General features: G+C 37.0%; 2 protein-coding genes across 2 annotated transcripts in view; one reads left to right on the top strand and one right to left on the bottom strand.

Annotated features, from left to right (window-relative positions):
* Nucleotides 1-17317, top strand: part of cntrl (centriolin) — a 548241-nt gene that overhangs the window by 134881 nt on the left and 396043 nt on the right. The window lies entirely within an intron of this gene.
* On the bottom strand, nt 1924-16342 carry ttf1.5 (transcription termination factor 1, tandem duplicate 5). The gene is made up of 9 exons (XM_005168639.5): nt 15394-16342; nt 12827-13012; nt 11075-11153; nt 10861-10985; nt 10520-10727; nt 10318-10404; nt 10142-10207; nt 6306-6391; nt 1924-2391 (listed from the first exon to the last, which is right to left on the bottom strand). Exons 1-9 carry the CDS (start codon nt 16067-16069, stop codon nt 2198-2200), a joined length of 1707 nt encoding a protein of 568 aa, XP_005168696.1. The 5' UTR covers nt 16070-16342; the 3' UTR covers nt 1924-2197.

Below are 17317 nucleotides of genomic sequence, written 5' to 3'. Positions count from 1 at the left end.
GTACAGGATGCCCTTCCAGCTGCAACCCATCACTTGGAACCATCCACACACACTCATTCACTACGGTCAATTTTAGCATACCCAATTCACCTGTACCGCATGTCTTTGGACTTGTGGGGGAAACCAGGGCACCCGGAGAAACCCACACAAACACGGGGAGAACATGCAAACTCCACACAAAACTGCCAACTGACCCAGCCAAGGCTCGAACCAGCGACCTTTTTCGATCGTGCTACCCACTGCGCCACCCCCTCCCCGCCATTTAGAAATGTTAATTACTGTCATATGTCAAAGCTTTGCCCAATTTTTTTAGACAAGAATTAATTATAGAGAGCTGTTCTTTTGTTTTGTACACTGAAAACTGAAAGACAAAAGAAAAAAGAAGGGACGATACATATAGGGCATCAACACATGAAAGTACATCAATAAAACACAAACAGACAAACTTATTTTAAATTTTAATATTTAGGAAATATTTTTCAAATATTTTCTTTAGAGCCTCTCATATATTTATTGATAGCACATCACCAACACTAGGGAACATAATATTAGTTTGAAAAAAAGGTTTTGTAAGCAAACATTCGTTCATTCATTCCTCCCGGAGCGGTCCCTCGAGTCCATCTCACCTGGCAATCAGTCACCCTTACTGGGCTTGGTTTTGGCTGCCAAAGGCCTCTGAGAGACGCCTCACAGGGCAGTCCATCGAGTCCAGCTTGCCCAGGATTTAGTCACCCATTCTGGACTTCCAGGGCTTGTTTTTGGATTTGTGGGGGAAACTGGAGCACCCGGAGGAAACCCATGCCAACACAGGGAGGAACATGCAAACTCCACACCGAAATGCCAACTGACCCAGCCTTTTTGCTGTGAGGCGATTGTGCTACTCACTGCAACGCCAAGCTGCCATATTATATTTATTTAAAGTAAACAACTATCAATTTAAATATATATATATATATATATATATATATATATATATATATATATTGTATTTTATAAAATTTTAGGATATAATCAAACTTTGCATATTTATTCTGAATCTGTCATGTTTTATTTTAATGTCTAACCATTATAATAAGATCTATTATTGACCCAATATATTTGTTTAAATTATTTATTGTAATAAACCCTTTAATTCTTTCTGTTCTGTTTTTCAGAGGGAAACTTTTTTTTAGAAAGCCAGAAATAGTTTTTTTTCCATAAATGTCAAGTGAAGCCAAAGGACCCACACATTATTACGTTATAAGTTTAAAATGACATGTATTAAATGTTATGGATAATAGGATAATAGTTTTGTTACTCTGCGTATTATATATGCATTTTAGCTGTTTCATGCAATATTAGGAATAAAAAAAGACATACTGACTGTAGGAGCGGTGTGGTGGCACAGTGGGTAGCCTCACAGCCGGTTGGTTTGAGCCACGACTGGGTCAATTAGCATTTTTGTGTGGAGTTTGCATGTTGCATGAGTGTATGGGCGTTTCCCAGTGATGGGTTGTGGCTGGTAGGGCATCCAATGTGTAAAACATATGCTGGATAAGTTGGCGGTTCATTCAGCTGTGGCGACACCAGATTAATAAAGGGACTAAGCTGAACCCCCCCCCTTTCCTACTTTGGAAATACTTTGGGACTATTGTTTTTGTTTACATGCCTCAAAATGGTCTATACAAATAGGGCTAATTAGATAAACTCATGGTTCATCGCGTTCCCGAACTCTACACACTCCATATGGAAGAAATCATCCTCGACAGACGCAGGAGAGGCTTCATATGCAAATGAGGCAAACCTGTAAAACAGCAGCAGTTTTAACATGAAGTGACGCGACATCTGAAAGCACATTATTGGCAAAACTAAGGTCTTTTCTTTTCAACAAAAAATTTTATATAGATCTTAAATATTGATAACTCAAGTAAACACTTCTTGCAGTTTTCAAATAAAGGTTTTTTTAATAAAGAAAAACCAAATATAAAACAACATATCCCTGTGTTAAAAAGTGTTCTAAGAGCACAATAGTAAAAACAATTGTTTAACAAACAAAATGAATCATATTTTATATACAGAATAAATTTAAAATGCAATAAAACTGCAGTTTACTTGCTCCCCGATTCATTAAAAACCACAAGAATAAAAAGGCAACTATGTACAACCTGAACACATCTCTTCTTTAAAACATCCAAATATTTCCACTGACTGCAACTGATTAAGCAGAGCTGCTTTTCTCCTGCTGGCCAGTTTCTTCATCACTGTCACAGCATTCATCCTCATTAATGTCCTGAAAAATATCTGCTAGCCGGAAACTGTTCATCTGGTCAACCTTTAGTTCATCATCATCAAGGTCTTCGCAGTCTTTCACCAGGCCTGGCAAAACATTCTCATAGAGAAAGTCAACAATGTCTGAAAGAAAACATCACAGACGTAGAATATAAGCAGGCAATTTAAACTAGATTTGATTTTTTAAATGATTGTACACCAGACATGTTGGCAAGTCTCCTGAGATTTGCACTTGTTTACAAAACTATGTTGAGTCTCTAATCCAATTATTTGATTAGACTTTTTGCAACTTGAATGTCCATCTATAGACCAATTACCAACCTACGTCACACATGACGTCACACGACCTCCGTGAAGTTGGCACCCCATAAAAACAAATAATCCCCAAAACTATGCCATTCGTTTGTGCTACATTTGTGCTGATTTGTGCCGCAAAAACGAATGTTTGTGCTGGTTTGGGGTCTGAGATATTAAGCATTAATTTTTTGACCGTCTGACATCACTTTCCACCCCATGTTGCGCAAATGACTTCAAAACAGCACAGGTCGTTTGTGCTCGATTTGTGCTGGTTTGTGCCGTTAAAACGAACACGGTATCTGTTTTCCTCTTTTAGATGTAAGCAAAATATTTCGGCAGCCGTGACGTCACTCTTCACCCCATTTTCTCTAAATCGCACAAAACTGGTGTCTTTCGTTAGTGCTGGATTTGTGCTGGTTTGTGCCGTTAAAATAAACACTTTATCTATTTTCGTTGTTTAGATATAATCAAAATATTTCGGGAGCCGTGACGTCACTCTCCACCCCAGGTTGTCTAAATCACACCAAACTGGTCTCATTTGTTAGTGCTGGATTTGTGCCGTTAAAATAAACACTTTATCTATTTTTATTGTTTAGATATTGCCTTATCAAAATATTTCAAGAACCGTGACGTCACTCTCCACCCCTGGTTGTCTAAATCGCACAAAACGGGTGTCATCCATTAGTGCTGGATTTGTGCTGGTTTGTGCTAATAAAATAAACACTTTTTCTACGTTTATTCATTAGATATTGCCTAATCAAAACATTTCGGGGGCCGCGATGTCACTCAGCACCCCATTATTTCCTCTAAAGCGCACAAAACAGGTGACATTCGTTAGTGATGGATTTGTGCTGGTTTGTGCTAATAAAATAAACACTTTTTCTACGTTTATTCATTAGATGTTGCCTAATCAAAACATTTCGGGAGCCGCGATGTCACTCAGCACCCCATTATTTCCTCTAAAGCGCACAAAACAGGTGACATTCGTTAGTGATGGATTTGTGCTGGTTTGTGCTATTAAAATAAACACTTTATCTGTTTGTATTGTTTAGATATTGCCTAATCAAAACACTTCGGGAGCTGCGACGTCACTCTATATGCAACAAAACAGGTGTCATTTAATTGTGCTGGTTGTGCGTTAATAAACACTTTATCTGTTTTCCATGTTTGGATATAACTGAAATATTTGGTAAGATTTGTGCTGGTTTGTGCCATGAAAATGAACACCAGATATTTATATTTGTGCACAAATATGTTACTTTCGTTTGCTCACAAATTGTGCTCGTTTGTGCTGCTAAAAATTTGTAAAAAAAAAATATATATCAGATCATTAAGAGGTCTCCCCACCCCAGTTGCTACATATTTACTAAAATAGTCTCGTTTGTGTTATGACATATTAAAAAAATTGCAAATATATGACAGAAGATTGTGATACAATAGTGAGGCATTAATTAAATTAATACTTTCCACTGACTGAAAATGATCCACCCACACAGTTGGCCTTAAACTTAATTATAATTCATATATTTTGCTTGGAAAAAAATATCTTTTCGAAACAAATTTCGTATATAGTTTGTCTCTAAAAGCCGCTTTTCCAATCGTCATGTCATTTTAAACTTATAACGGCTCCCGAAATGTTTTGATTAGGCAATATCTAATGAATAAACGTAGATAAAGTGTTTATTTTATTAGCACAAACCAGCACAAATCCATCACTAAAGAATGTCACCTGTTTTGTGCGCTTTAGAGGAAATTATGCGCGCTGAGTGACGTCGCGACCCCCGAAGTGTTTTGATTAGGCAATATCTAAACAATACAAACAGATAAAGTGTTTATTTTAATAGCACAAACCAGCGCAAATCCAGCACTAACAAATGTCACCTGTTATGTGCACTTTAGAGGAAATATTGGGGCGCTGAGTGACATTGCGGCTCCCGAAATGTTTAGATTAGGCAATATCTAATCAATAAACGTAGATAAAGTGTTTATTTTAACGGCACAAACCAGCACAAATCCAGCACTAACAAATGAGACCAGTTTGGTGTGATTTAGACAACCTGGGGTGGAGAGTGACGTCACGGCTCCCGAAATATTTTGATTATATCTAAACAACGAAAATAGATAAAGTGTTTATTTTAACGGCACAAACCAGCACAAATCCAGCACTAACGAAAGACACCAGTTTTGTGCGATTTAGAGAAAATGGGGTGAAGAGTGACGTCACGGCTCCCGAAATATTTTGCTTATATCTAAAAGAGGAAAACAGATACCGTGTTCGTTTTAACGGCACAAACCAGCACAAATCGAGCACAAACGACCTGTGCTGTTTTGAAGTCATTTGCGCAACATGGGGTGGAGAGTGACGTCACACGGTCAAAAAATGAATGCTTAATATCTCAGACCCCAAACCAGCACAAACGTTCGTTTTTGCGGCACAAATCAGCACAAATGTAGCACAAACGAATGGCATAGTTTTGGGGATTATTTGTTTTTATGGGGTGCCAACTTCACGGAGGTCGTCACATGGGTCCCCGGTTGCAAAAAAGACAAGCTGAAATAGTAAAAATTTGGTGTTGTGCGATAGGATGCCAAATGTCAATTGCAGACATCTTTAGCTTAAAGGGAGCTGAATGAAGTGACGACCAAATTAGAAATGCTGGACTCTGCAGTTCTCATGTTATATCAGTTCACACTATGCTGAATCATACACGTTACTCGTTTTAGATTGCAGAAATTATTTCATCAAAAACTGTTACATATGGTTAATTTAACTGCGGACACTGAATGCTAAGAAATGTAAAGGTGTAAGTTATTAAGGTAAACTTGGTTTTATATTCACACATTCATTCAGTGACAACTTGTGACACACTCTCTATATTGTTTACCACGGCACTTTGAATATTCAGTCTGAAATAACCTGCAAGTGTGACTTGAACACAACATTAACACTTGACTTGTACTTTGATAGTCATTGGCAGCTAATATGATTTCACTATTTAGAGTTTGCAAATAGTACTTTTATGAAATTATATTATTAAGGAGAAAGTCTGAATGTGCAAGTTTATGTGTAAGTTCACATACTCTGCCGTACAGGTGTAGTTCGCTGTCAGAATGCAGTCCTTTTGCTTGTTGATGATTAATTGCCCAGGCCTTGCACAGCTCCATCTTCTTTGCTTGTCTTTGGCTAAGCAGAATCTCAGTTTTTAGCACTACATAATGTTAAATCTGGTAATCATGGACCATTATTTCTTGCACATGACCACACAGAACTAAATTGTTGGTATTTAAAGTCTTGTAGGCCTTTAACTCCTCTCTTGTAAAATCACTTGGAACTTCAATGAGATTGTATATTTGGGGCCGGATGCTTGGTCATTTCGTCTTATCCAATATCCATTGGGAGGGTGCTATCGCAAATGGTCCTACCAGACGAATAGCGCTCACTTTAACGTTAATTTTTCTGAATCACTATGCTTATCACTGGGTGACGAGCTGTTATAATACGCTAAAAGCATTATGTAAATAATATATATATCTTATGTATATCTTATTTCTAAGACAACAACAAACTCTGTACCGCATCGCATGTCATTCTCTTGCTGTAAATTCTAGCGCTTCTAATTTTTTTCTGCCACCTCGCTCCGTGCGCATATTGAATGTTTACAAACATGGTAATTGGTCTATAGAGTGTACTACAGGAAACAAAAGAAAGCAGTGGTCCATCTATAAAAGAAAACACCAACCTGCAAAAGACTTGTTTTTCCAATCTGGCACATGGTTGACTTTAAGCTTGTGCCACCTTGATTGAACGTATGATGGAAGGACATCCCTATGAGACAAAAAGGACAAAGATGTGACGCTAAGCATGTTTACACCAGCAGCTGCATTATTATGCCTGAACATGCAGGTGCACCATTATGGTTACTTGCTGAAAACTGGAATAATGTAACTTTACTGTGCTCAGATGCCATTATGCCCTGCTTAATTTAACTCAGCTGAGGATATGTTATTCCAGATTGAGCAATTTCTACATGATATCCTCCATATCATATTTCACCTACTGTTCATAATGCTTCCAATGCTTTTTGCCTGAACTGTTGATACAAGGCAGGATGGATCCATGCTTTCATGCTGTTGATGCCAAATTCTGACCCTACCATCCAAATGTCGCAGCAGAATTTGAATTTCATCAAACCAGGCAACGTTTTTCCAATTTTCTATTGTGCAATTTTGGTAAGCCTGTGCCAATTATAGCCTCAGTTTCTTGTTCTTAGCTGACAGAAGTGACACCCGGAGTGGTCTTCTGCTGCTGTAGCTCATCCATCTCAAGGTTATTTAACTGGTTATTTTTGAGCGAGATGCAAACGGTCTAATGCAGGGGTGTCAAACGTACGGCCCGTGAGATGATTTTGTAAAGTATGAGCTATTCCTGCAATTTTTCAATAAAAGAAACTGCTGTTCCAATTAGGGCTGTAACGATAGACAATATGAAACCGAAATCGTGACACTCTGATCTACGATCCTGTGTGATAAGGGAGAATCGCGACACACCCCGTGACTTCCTTTTTTTTTTTTTCGCTCGACATTACGAGCACCGCTCCGTTTAAGCCGGGAGAGCTCGTGCGGAGCTCTTAGTATGGGACCGTCTAAATGTGTCAGGAAAATCAAAAACAAAACCAACTTAACCCCGCTTGAAAACTGACAACGGCAGAAACATTGCCAATGCTGTCGAACGATGCTTTGCTCACACTGTTAAAGTGGCTGTGCAGAGAGGGATGGGCTTTCACCAGATGTCCCGACTCCTCGGCAGAGTAAGGAAAGTTTTCACGTTTTTTCACTGCAATGTTGACAAGATGGTGTTTCTGAAGCAGAATTTTCAACTCCCTTAAATCCAAAGAGTTTGGTTTTCTTAAGAGAAATAAGTTGTTTATTTGTTTATGTTTACTTGATTTGCAGCACAGGCATTAAGCCTCAGTTACCTCAGTGTGAAACAGTAGCCATTTAATTTACTTTTTCAATGTAAGAGAACTTGATTGAAAAAGAATTTTCAACATGCTTGAATCATCTCCACAATGGATGTGTACAAAAATATTTTGCTACAAAAAAAGCTGAAGTGTTATAGCTTTGGCTATTTATTTATTTTATATATGGCTATTTATATTGTTAATAATTTGCACAGTTAATATTGTTCTTTGATGTTTAGTTTATAAAGATTTTTCAAATGTTATCTATTTAAAAAATATATAGTTTTAAAAATCTTTTTTCCCACCCCCCACGAAAAAAAAAATCGTGATACGAACCAAATCGTGGGTTTGGTGTATCGTTACAGCCCTAGTTCTAATTGTGTCCACTGCATGGCGCAATAGCAAACTATTAATTTATCTGATCCAGAAGCCTGAATCAGTGTCAGTTTGACAGCCTTCTCAGAGAACAAGACCTCATCTATACCCTGCCATACCGCACTGAGGTGATCTCAAGAGGAAACATAACTATTTTACGTTTTGTCAGTTTAGTGGCTAATTAAAAAAAAAGATTAAAAAAAAAAAGAGGTGTGGCACCCAACCACACCCCTGAACCTAACCATCATTGGTGGATAAGCAAATCATACTAAATTGTATGTATGAGATCATACGAATTCATACAAATAAGCCTCTATGTTTGGAACCACATATCTTTGTGAGAACGTTTTCTTTGTAATAAGCATAAATAAAAGAAAACAAGCACTGCGATCATTTCCGGAAGTTGGCTCTCAGTCAGGATGTGACTGATATTGATGCGCTGGTGAAAGCTAAAATATGCCAGATATCAGGAGTCAAATAAACTATTGTTACATATTAAGTAACATCATTTTGACAATGCTAGTGTGTATTGTTCCTGTGTGTGTTGTATCCTCTAATATCTGTCTCTTTATGTCCACATGAGCGGAGATCATGTGCAGCTGTGAGAGGGGCGGCGCCAGCGATAAAAGCACGCTGTTGACGCTCTGTTTCCCCTCGCTGGTGTGTGTGTGTGTGTGTGAGTGAGCAGATGCTCAGAGTTCTCTGTGTGGCAGAGATATCTTTCTGTCTGAAACCTTTTTCCAAAGTAATCTGGTGAGATACTCTGTTAAATACGGTAATAGGACGGTAACCTGCATTAGCGGTGGCTGATGGTTTAATTCCTTTCTACAACCCTGTTACAAAATTATCTGGTGAGATACTCTGTTAAATTTGGTACTAGGACGGTATTCTGTGTTAGCTGTGGCTAATGTTTACCTTACTGCTGAATGATCAAAGGGAAGGCCCTTTTTCTTTTGTCCTGTTTTCTCATGATTTATGGTTAGTTCTGGAGGGTAGAATTGTATGCTTTATTTACGGAACTTTATTATCGGTTTAGGTAAGAAATTTAATATTAGGTAGCGTACCTTGTTTTGTTTGTTGTTTTGGCCTTTTTGTTCCCTGGTTCTGATATTGATCTTTTTGTTTATTAAATTTGTTACCCCTTTTGACAACTTGGCCTGTGTGTGTGTGCTTGGGGAGCAGGAACGGGGACTCCGGGTGACCTCTTTTAATAGCGGTCATTCTTAACCTTATGTGCGTAGCGAAGTGCATCCGCTACGTAACATAATTGGGGGCTCGTCCTAAAGTTTGTGTGAAAGCTCATCTGCCTTTTGTTTGTCTGTGCGTCGAATTGGGTGAGTAAAACTTTATCTCCTTCACTCGTTATTGTGGTATAAATTTGGGTGAGGGGGAGGAAAATGGAAGCTGAAGTGAAAGCTTTTATTGATTCTCTGTTGTTAAAGTGATTAGATCGCTTTCGAAAAAAATATTTGCTGCAAGTGGCAGAGATCAATAAAGTATCCATTTCATCTGCTAAAGCGAAAGCTGATATTAAAGCCGAACTTCTCTCTGAACTAAACCTCGCAAGGTGTCTTTCCAGAGGAGCTCGAAGCCGCTGTTTTTATAGCCGTCATCCTTATGTTTTATATGCCTTATCCTTAGCTATGTAACAACTATGCAACTTCACAGTGCTGCATGAGACACCCTGATATCATTCTGCAGACATCCCAAGTCTCACAGAGGTCCCAGAAGTCTCCAGCATATGCATAGAGGCCCCTGAATGTCTGCAAACTAATGATAATATCCTGGCAAATTGCACGTCTCAAACCCGCTCTTCAAATATGTTGCACACTCCTCTCTCTTCCCACCTGATTTCACATCATAGCTTCACATACGTCGCCACGCACTCCCCTCCGCTCTTCAAATATGTCGTGCAACGACTTAACCACCATGATTTTACCAGTCCGGCCCACTGGCGAACAGATTTTACTTTTTGTGGCCCCTGAGCTAAAATGAGTTTGACACCCCTGGTCTAATGTGATTTAATTATCTATGCTATGCTAAGCTAAAAGTGCTCCCGCCAGGCTTGAAGATCGACTGAAAGGATTTTAAAAAGGAAAACTCAACTGATTAACAGGATTTGCAAAATGAGCCAAAAAAAGGCAGAGTGTTTTTTTTTTTTTAATGAATATGAGAGAGAATTGGACAAATTCTGCCTGAAAAAAATTCTGCCTCTTGTAGACTCAGCAAATAATTCTCACCCGAAAACAGCTGTGAGATCCTCCCAGGGAACATCCACAGCATCCTCCACTTGCAATTCATACATTCTGTGTCAAAAGATCAGTGTTACAACATTATTACAATATTAAATGTAAAACAAGAAAAACATGTTAAGATAACACAAGCAATACAAGCATGTAAAAACAAGATCTCTTACGCTTTAATGAGTTTGATTTTGGCCTCCTGAGATTTTCTGCCTCTAAATGTAGTCCCTGAGGACATCCGAGCAGTGAGTATAGTCATCCTTAGGGGAAAAGTAAAAAAATCAGGACAATGTTGATATGAAGAATGTTCATATGAAGAGAAAAATCATATAAAATGCATGAAAACAACAACACAATATAGAAGTGCTCTCTCACCATTTCGATTTGCATGTCATCCAACATCGAGTTTTCACCTGCCCAGCAATTTTAGTCCAGGGCAATTTTTTGTACAGTATTTCTTTATTGACTCTTTTTGGTTTCCTTTGATTAGGGTTTGCAGACTTCAGCACAGATACAACATAGTCTCGCACAGCCCTTAAAAGCCTCTGCACCTCCTTTGAACTCCACGGTCCCTTTCTTTCAGCTGTGTGATTAATAAAGATATAAGAAGTGTAGAACTATAAAACGTATAAAATCGTAAAAGCGTACAGAGATATAAAATAAGCTGCGATTGACAACTGAAAATTGTGAGTGGAAGCTTAATGAATTAGACTTACTTATGAATAAAAGCCGACTCTCAAGGCTGCGACAACTTCGATTTGTCTTGTCAGAAATCTTTTTAAAGTCCCTGCCATATCGTTTATAATACTTGAGCAGTAATTTTACTTCTTCCTCAGAAAAACTTTTGAGAAAAGGGAAATGATTGAGGTTAAGCACAGAACATCCAGAGCAGAACTATAATATGATCTATGTAAATAATATTTTACTTACTGTCCCTTATAGTTTCTATCATCATAGACCCTCGCTCCACGATCGTAAACATCATTACAAAACCTGGGAATTCCATCCGCTGTTCAATTTTGACAGAGAGAGAAGAACAACTTTATTAAGCAACATTTGAAATGTATTTAGTTTCTCTAAAATGTTCAATGCACAGCTTGCAAATGAAAAATTAAGGAACAACAGATTATACATTCATTCAGCTCCACATTGAAGACACAAAGTCTGTTTAACTGTATCATTTGCAAGTTTAATGAAGGGGTAATCAAGCACAGAGGGGGCCACATTTAAGTCACATATAACACGAAGGGCTACAAATTAGACACTTGCAAAATAAGATTTCTTTATTTAAGAGCGTTTCAGCAGTTTAACGAACTTTATGCCGCCCATTTAACAAATAATACTGATAATATAATGATATAACATGACGACATTTGGGTGAAAAAAAGTAAATTATAAAGAGCATTTATACACATTAAACTTTATGTTGAACGCCATTAAAAATATGGCAATATTTAATTATAAATATTAAATATATAAGAAAGTCTTATTTGTTTTGTTTTGGCTAGAATAAAAGCAGTTTTTAGTTTTTTTTAAAAACATTAAGGACAAAATTATTAGCCCCTTTAAGCTAATTTTTAGTCTACAGAACAAACCAGTAACACAATAACTTGCCTAATTACCCTAACCTGCTTAGTTAACCTAATTAACCTAGTTAAGCCTTTAAATGTGGCTTTAAGCTGTATAGAAGTGTCTTGAAAAATATCTAGTCAAATATTATTTACTGTCATCATGACAAAGATAAAATAAATGAGTTATTTGAAATGAGGTATTAAAACTATTATGTTTAAAAATCTGGGCTAATAATGCTGACTTCAACTGTATTGTATATATGAAGTCTTATCTTATTAATAATAACAAATAATACTCATTTCTAATAACTGATTTATTTTATCTTTGCCATGATGACAGTAAATAATATTTGTAATAATAATTATGTTGTGTAATACATGCGTAATGAATCAGTTATCATCAGTGAATACATTTTTTTTTTATTCTTGCTTTAATAAAAATATATTTGTAAAGCAACTCATGTTCTGTTGTCATCAATACTTTAATAGGTAAAACTGTCTAAGATATGAACAAAAGCAAGTGATGCATCAAGGTTTGATTAAAAAAAATCTTGAATGGTTATAAAAATCTTTATAATCATTTAAATAATTTATAAAAACAATTATTGGTTTACAAATATTGAATGATATTAATAATGATATGACGTAGTTCCGGAAACTTCTGTTTATCCGTCTGATTTTACAGTCAGTTCCTTTTGACCATCCCCTGTCGTTTTAAAAAATATCACAACGATGAACGTGACACGGATAAAAGCTTTGTCCTTTTCGCGAGGTGCATGCACAGTCAGCGGAGGTGCGCAATGCGGCGCCAGGCGAAAGTATGAATCCAGCTTTAGGGCCCCCTGAAGGCCTGGGCTGGCCCTGGTTGAAGGGATCAATTCATTTGCATATTGTATTAGCTAACCATAATGGAGTAATGTGAAAACTTCAGTTCATTCTGGCATGGAAAATTTGTAATTTGATGACAAATGACGACAAAGCACTACATTTTGGGTGAAGGATCTTTTCATGTTAGTATATGTAAAATGTAAAAGCTCATATGTGGTTTAAAATCTACAAACGGATGATCTTAGACACAATCAACATCTAGAGAAGAGGTCAAATCACTCACCAATACTTTCAAAAAACCTGTGCTTCTTTTTCAACTTTCTCAGTGCATTTGCTTCTTTTGGGTACCGGCTGGGAAAAAAGAGCTTGACAGCATCTGTCACTCCTGTGAGAGCCATAAAGTTGTTTACGTTCTGCCTTAACCTTTCATTTTCTGCAGTGGAAAATCTTCCAGTTCTCATTTCGATGCCTGTCACAAAACATAAAAGGGCAAATAAAATTACTGTGGGCTACAAAATTCTCTGAAAAGCTTTTGGAGATGCCGAGACGGCTTATGATAGAGAAATGTACATTTAATTCATCTGCAACAGCTCTGGTGGACATTCCTGCCATCACGCTCCCTCAAAACTCATGATATCTGTGACTTGTGATATTGTGCTGTGTGATAAGACTGCACACTTTAGTGTGGCCTTTTATTGTGGCCAGTCTAAGGCACTCCCGTGCAATATGTATGATATCAAATGAATTCTCTAATCAGCATCTCGATATTCCACACCTGCGAGGTGAATGGATTATCTTGGTAAAGGATAAATTAAGACCAGCCATACACTGTACAATTTTAGGTCAGATTTCTGACTTGAGTGACTCTTTGAATCAAGCCCGATTTCAGCTTTGTTGTGCATCGTTTGTCATGCTGTGTACATGTGGAACGGAGAGGCGATTAAACTCTCCCAATCAGCAATGAGAGGATTTTCTGTGATGTCAGAAATTTTGGTTTTGCCCTCATGAGGAAATCATACAATACAATAATAGCTGCAAACGGATTGTGCTGAACTCATTGTTTGTGCCCTCATTGCACCTGCACAAAAACAGACACACACAATTCCAGGTTCACAGGGATGTGACGGTGCATATTAAAGGATATTTAACAATGCACAGAAACAATTCAAAAGTGTATGATGTTCTATTCATATATGTGCGAGAAACAGATTTGAACAGAAGTGAAATGGTGTTTAAATTTCTTTCTTTCCACAACATATGCAATATAACCACCATAAACACACAATATGCTGGTTTGCCAACCATTCCTGAATAAAAAGAAGGGAGTGAGACATGTTGAATTCCAAAAGCAGTCTGTGAGTATTCAGTGCTGAACAAACAGCGTGAGCACCAGTGGTGTAAAATAATTAATTAATTACAAATACTCAAACTACTGTAATTAAGTAGTGTTTCCTCAGGAATTGTAATTTACTAAGTAGATTTAAAAATGTGAACTTTTACTTTCCTTTGAGTATATTTTATTCTGCATCTGTACTTCTACTCCACTACTTTTTTTTTCTTGTCTCTGGGGATTAGAAAAATCAGTTCTGTGATTGCTGTCCATTCAAATCACATACAGAAGGTAAATCGCACCATAATGAATTACCTCAAGACACGAGCAATTTATAATTAAAGCAAACTGCTTGGAAGCTTTAAAAGTGCCCAAGAAGATGTGCAAAATCTTTACATGCATGGACCCAGAGACTGTTTAGATGCATGTCACTGATGAGAAGATGTCTGATGTTACAGCTTGAGGTTGTGTGGATGTTACCGCTATGACGTCTACCAGATGTTGAATTTTGGTTGCCATACTTGACGAATAAATATCAGTATTTGACGTCAATATGATGTTGGTTTAAGATGTTGGCTTGACGTTGGATTTTGTTCACTTTCTAACAACCTAAAATCAACCAAATTGGACATCAAAATAACAATGTCCTTAGATGCTGGCTAGACATTGAATTTTGGTCACCTCTCATTAGCCTAAATCTAACCTAATATTAACGTTTTATGATGCTGTGTGCCTGCTGGGCAATAAATAAATGCACTAAAGAATGTTACGTTTACAGACATCCACAGATTACATGTAAAGGCATAAATTTTTCCCAGCGTAATACTCACTACTCTTGAGTACTTTTCCCTCATACTTTGAGTAATATTTAATTACAACAGATACTTTTACTCTACTTGCACTACATTTTTGGGCAAGTAATGGTACTTTTACTTGAATGATTTCTCATTACTCTTTTCACCAGTGGTGAGCACACAAACGTGCGAGCACAGAATCATACAGTGTTTGTTGGTATCTTGCAGATATTGCAAAGATTTCACACAGCGTTTACACAAATGTGGGAAAAATAATTGACAAACTGTGCGTGCATAGAAAAAGCTTTTACATTTCTGAGTTCAATAATGAAACAAAAAAAACAAGTAATGTCTTGTAAGTAACAAGTAACACACATGCACATTTAGTGGTTGTGCTAAACTATTAAACACCCATTCTAAAGTCAATTTTGAAAAGCATTTTTGAATCCTGCACGATCCATTTTTTTTATTAGAAAAAACATTGTATCGCCATATTAAAATATTGTTAAACATACACGGTAAGAGTATATTTTATATAGGGACATTGGTTTAGTTGTATTGTACCTTTGTAATTTGCAAAATAGTCTTAAAAAAACAACTTGAAAAATAATCGGAATAAAAATCGTGAATCGTGATTTCCTCAGAAAAAAATCGTGATATATTTATTCATTTCGCCCACTCCTAATGCTGACATTTCATATATTTGTAGTATTATATATAACTTACCTTGTTTTCTAAACTCCTTGAACCTTGACAGTTCATACCTTATTATATCATTCATATAACTCTTGCATCTTAATTTCATTTTAGGGACCCATTCGTTCAGTTCTTCCATGAACTTTGAATCAATGTTATTTTTTGGAGTTTTACTTTCGCGCTTTTTATCAGTAATGATTAAATCAGGCGGGTCACTCGTGTTTGGCTCTTCCTCATGCTCTGTCCTGATGTCAGTCTGTTCTTTTGTTATGTCTTCACAGTTTGTCTGTTTCAGCTTTTCTCTCTTTTTCTTTCTTTTAGAAGTCTTCCCTTCCCTTGAACCCTGAAGCTCTTGTGTTTGTTTCAGCTTTTCTCTCTTTTTCTTTCTTTTAGAAGTCTTCCCTTCCCTTGAACCCTGGAGCTCTTGTGTTTGTTCTTCATGCTGATTTGAGACACCATCATCCATCACTGAAGTCTCGCCTTCTTTATCCAGCTTTCTTCTTTTCTTTGTTTGCAAATTACTATCCGTTTCCTGAATACTGTTTCTCCTCTTCTTCTTTTTACGGCGTTTCTCAGTCTGTTCCTGTGGACTTTCAGTGAGTTCATGCTGCTCTGTAGATTTACTTCTCTTTTTCTTTTTCTTCACCTTTTTCCCACCAACGCGGTCATTACAGTCATTACTCGAAAGTGACGGCATTTCATCCATAAGTTAAAAATCTTTAAAAAGTATAACTCATGACGAAAAAACATAACAATCCTCTCCTGACCGAAGACTGTTAAAACTTCTCCTGGCGACTTCTTGCTTGTGAGTCGCTAATTTCAAGTCATGCGCACAAACACAATAACACAGAAACGACGTTACAAATTACAAATATATGTTTAGCTTTACATTTATGCTCAAGGAATAACTATATAACGTCAGCTGAACATTTTAGCGGAATGTTTACTAAGCGCACTTTCCTTCCTACACTTCTTCACTGATTATTGAACACATCCTGCGATCTTCTCAGCGACACAACAGCTGTACTGCCACCTGTCGGCAAGGAGAGCCATTACATATTTGACAGAAAAACTATTGACCTTATTCTCCAATATCCAGCTGCAGGCCCGCAGAACCACACACGTTTTAGGCACACACAATCTAGGACACACAATCTAGGCAAACCATATATGGTTACGACAGATGTTAAAGTTATAATGGTTTTTTGGACATCGTCATCGATATATTTTGATGTATATGATTATTAAATATTGTACACAATAAACAATAGTGTTTACTTTCGCAAATATTGCGATTGAGATGGCCGAATGAGGAGCATTGTGTTTACAGCTTTAACAGTGACAGTTTCGCAGGGAGAACATGCAAACTCCACACAGAAACGCCAACTTGAGCCGAGGCTCGAACCAGCAACCAAGCGACCTTCTTCTTTTCACTCATACTTTGAGTAATATTTACAACAGATACTTTTACTCTACTTGCACTACATTTTTGGACAAGTAATGATACTTTAACTTGAATGATTTCTCAGTACTTATTCCACCACAGGTGAGCACACAAACCATATAGTGCGAGCACAGATTCGTACAGTGTGTGTTGGTATCTTGCTGAAATTGCAAAAGATTTCACACAGTGTTTACACAAATGCGCGAAAAATAATTGACAAACTGTGTGTGGATAGTAAAAGTTTTTAAATTTTTAAGTTCAATCATAAAAATGGGAGAAAAAAAAGTGTTGTGTTTATATTTTTGTGGAGTTGATGATTGTTGACACACACAAGCACACTCTTCTATCCTAACCACTGGATCCTCACCACTCTTCTATTAAAGTTGTGCTAAACTATTGATCACCCATTCTTGTGTTAAGACAATTTTGAAAAGCGTTTTTGAAAAGCGTTTTTGATATATATATAGTTTGTTGACTATGACTATATATATATTTTATTGTATTTTATAC

Source organism: Danio rerio, chromosome 5, assembly GCF_049306965.1.
Source record: "Danio rerio strain Tuebingen ecotype United States chromosome 5, GRCz12tu, whole genome shotgun sequence".
Lineage (NCBI taxonomy): Eukaryota > Metazoa > Chordata > Actinopteri > Cypriniformes > Danionidae > Danio > Danio rerio.
This window is presented reverse-complemented; position numbering and strand designations above follow the sequence as displayed.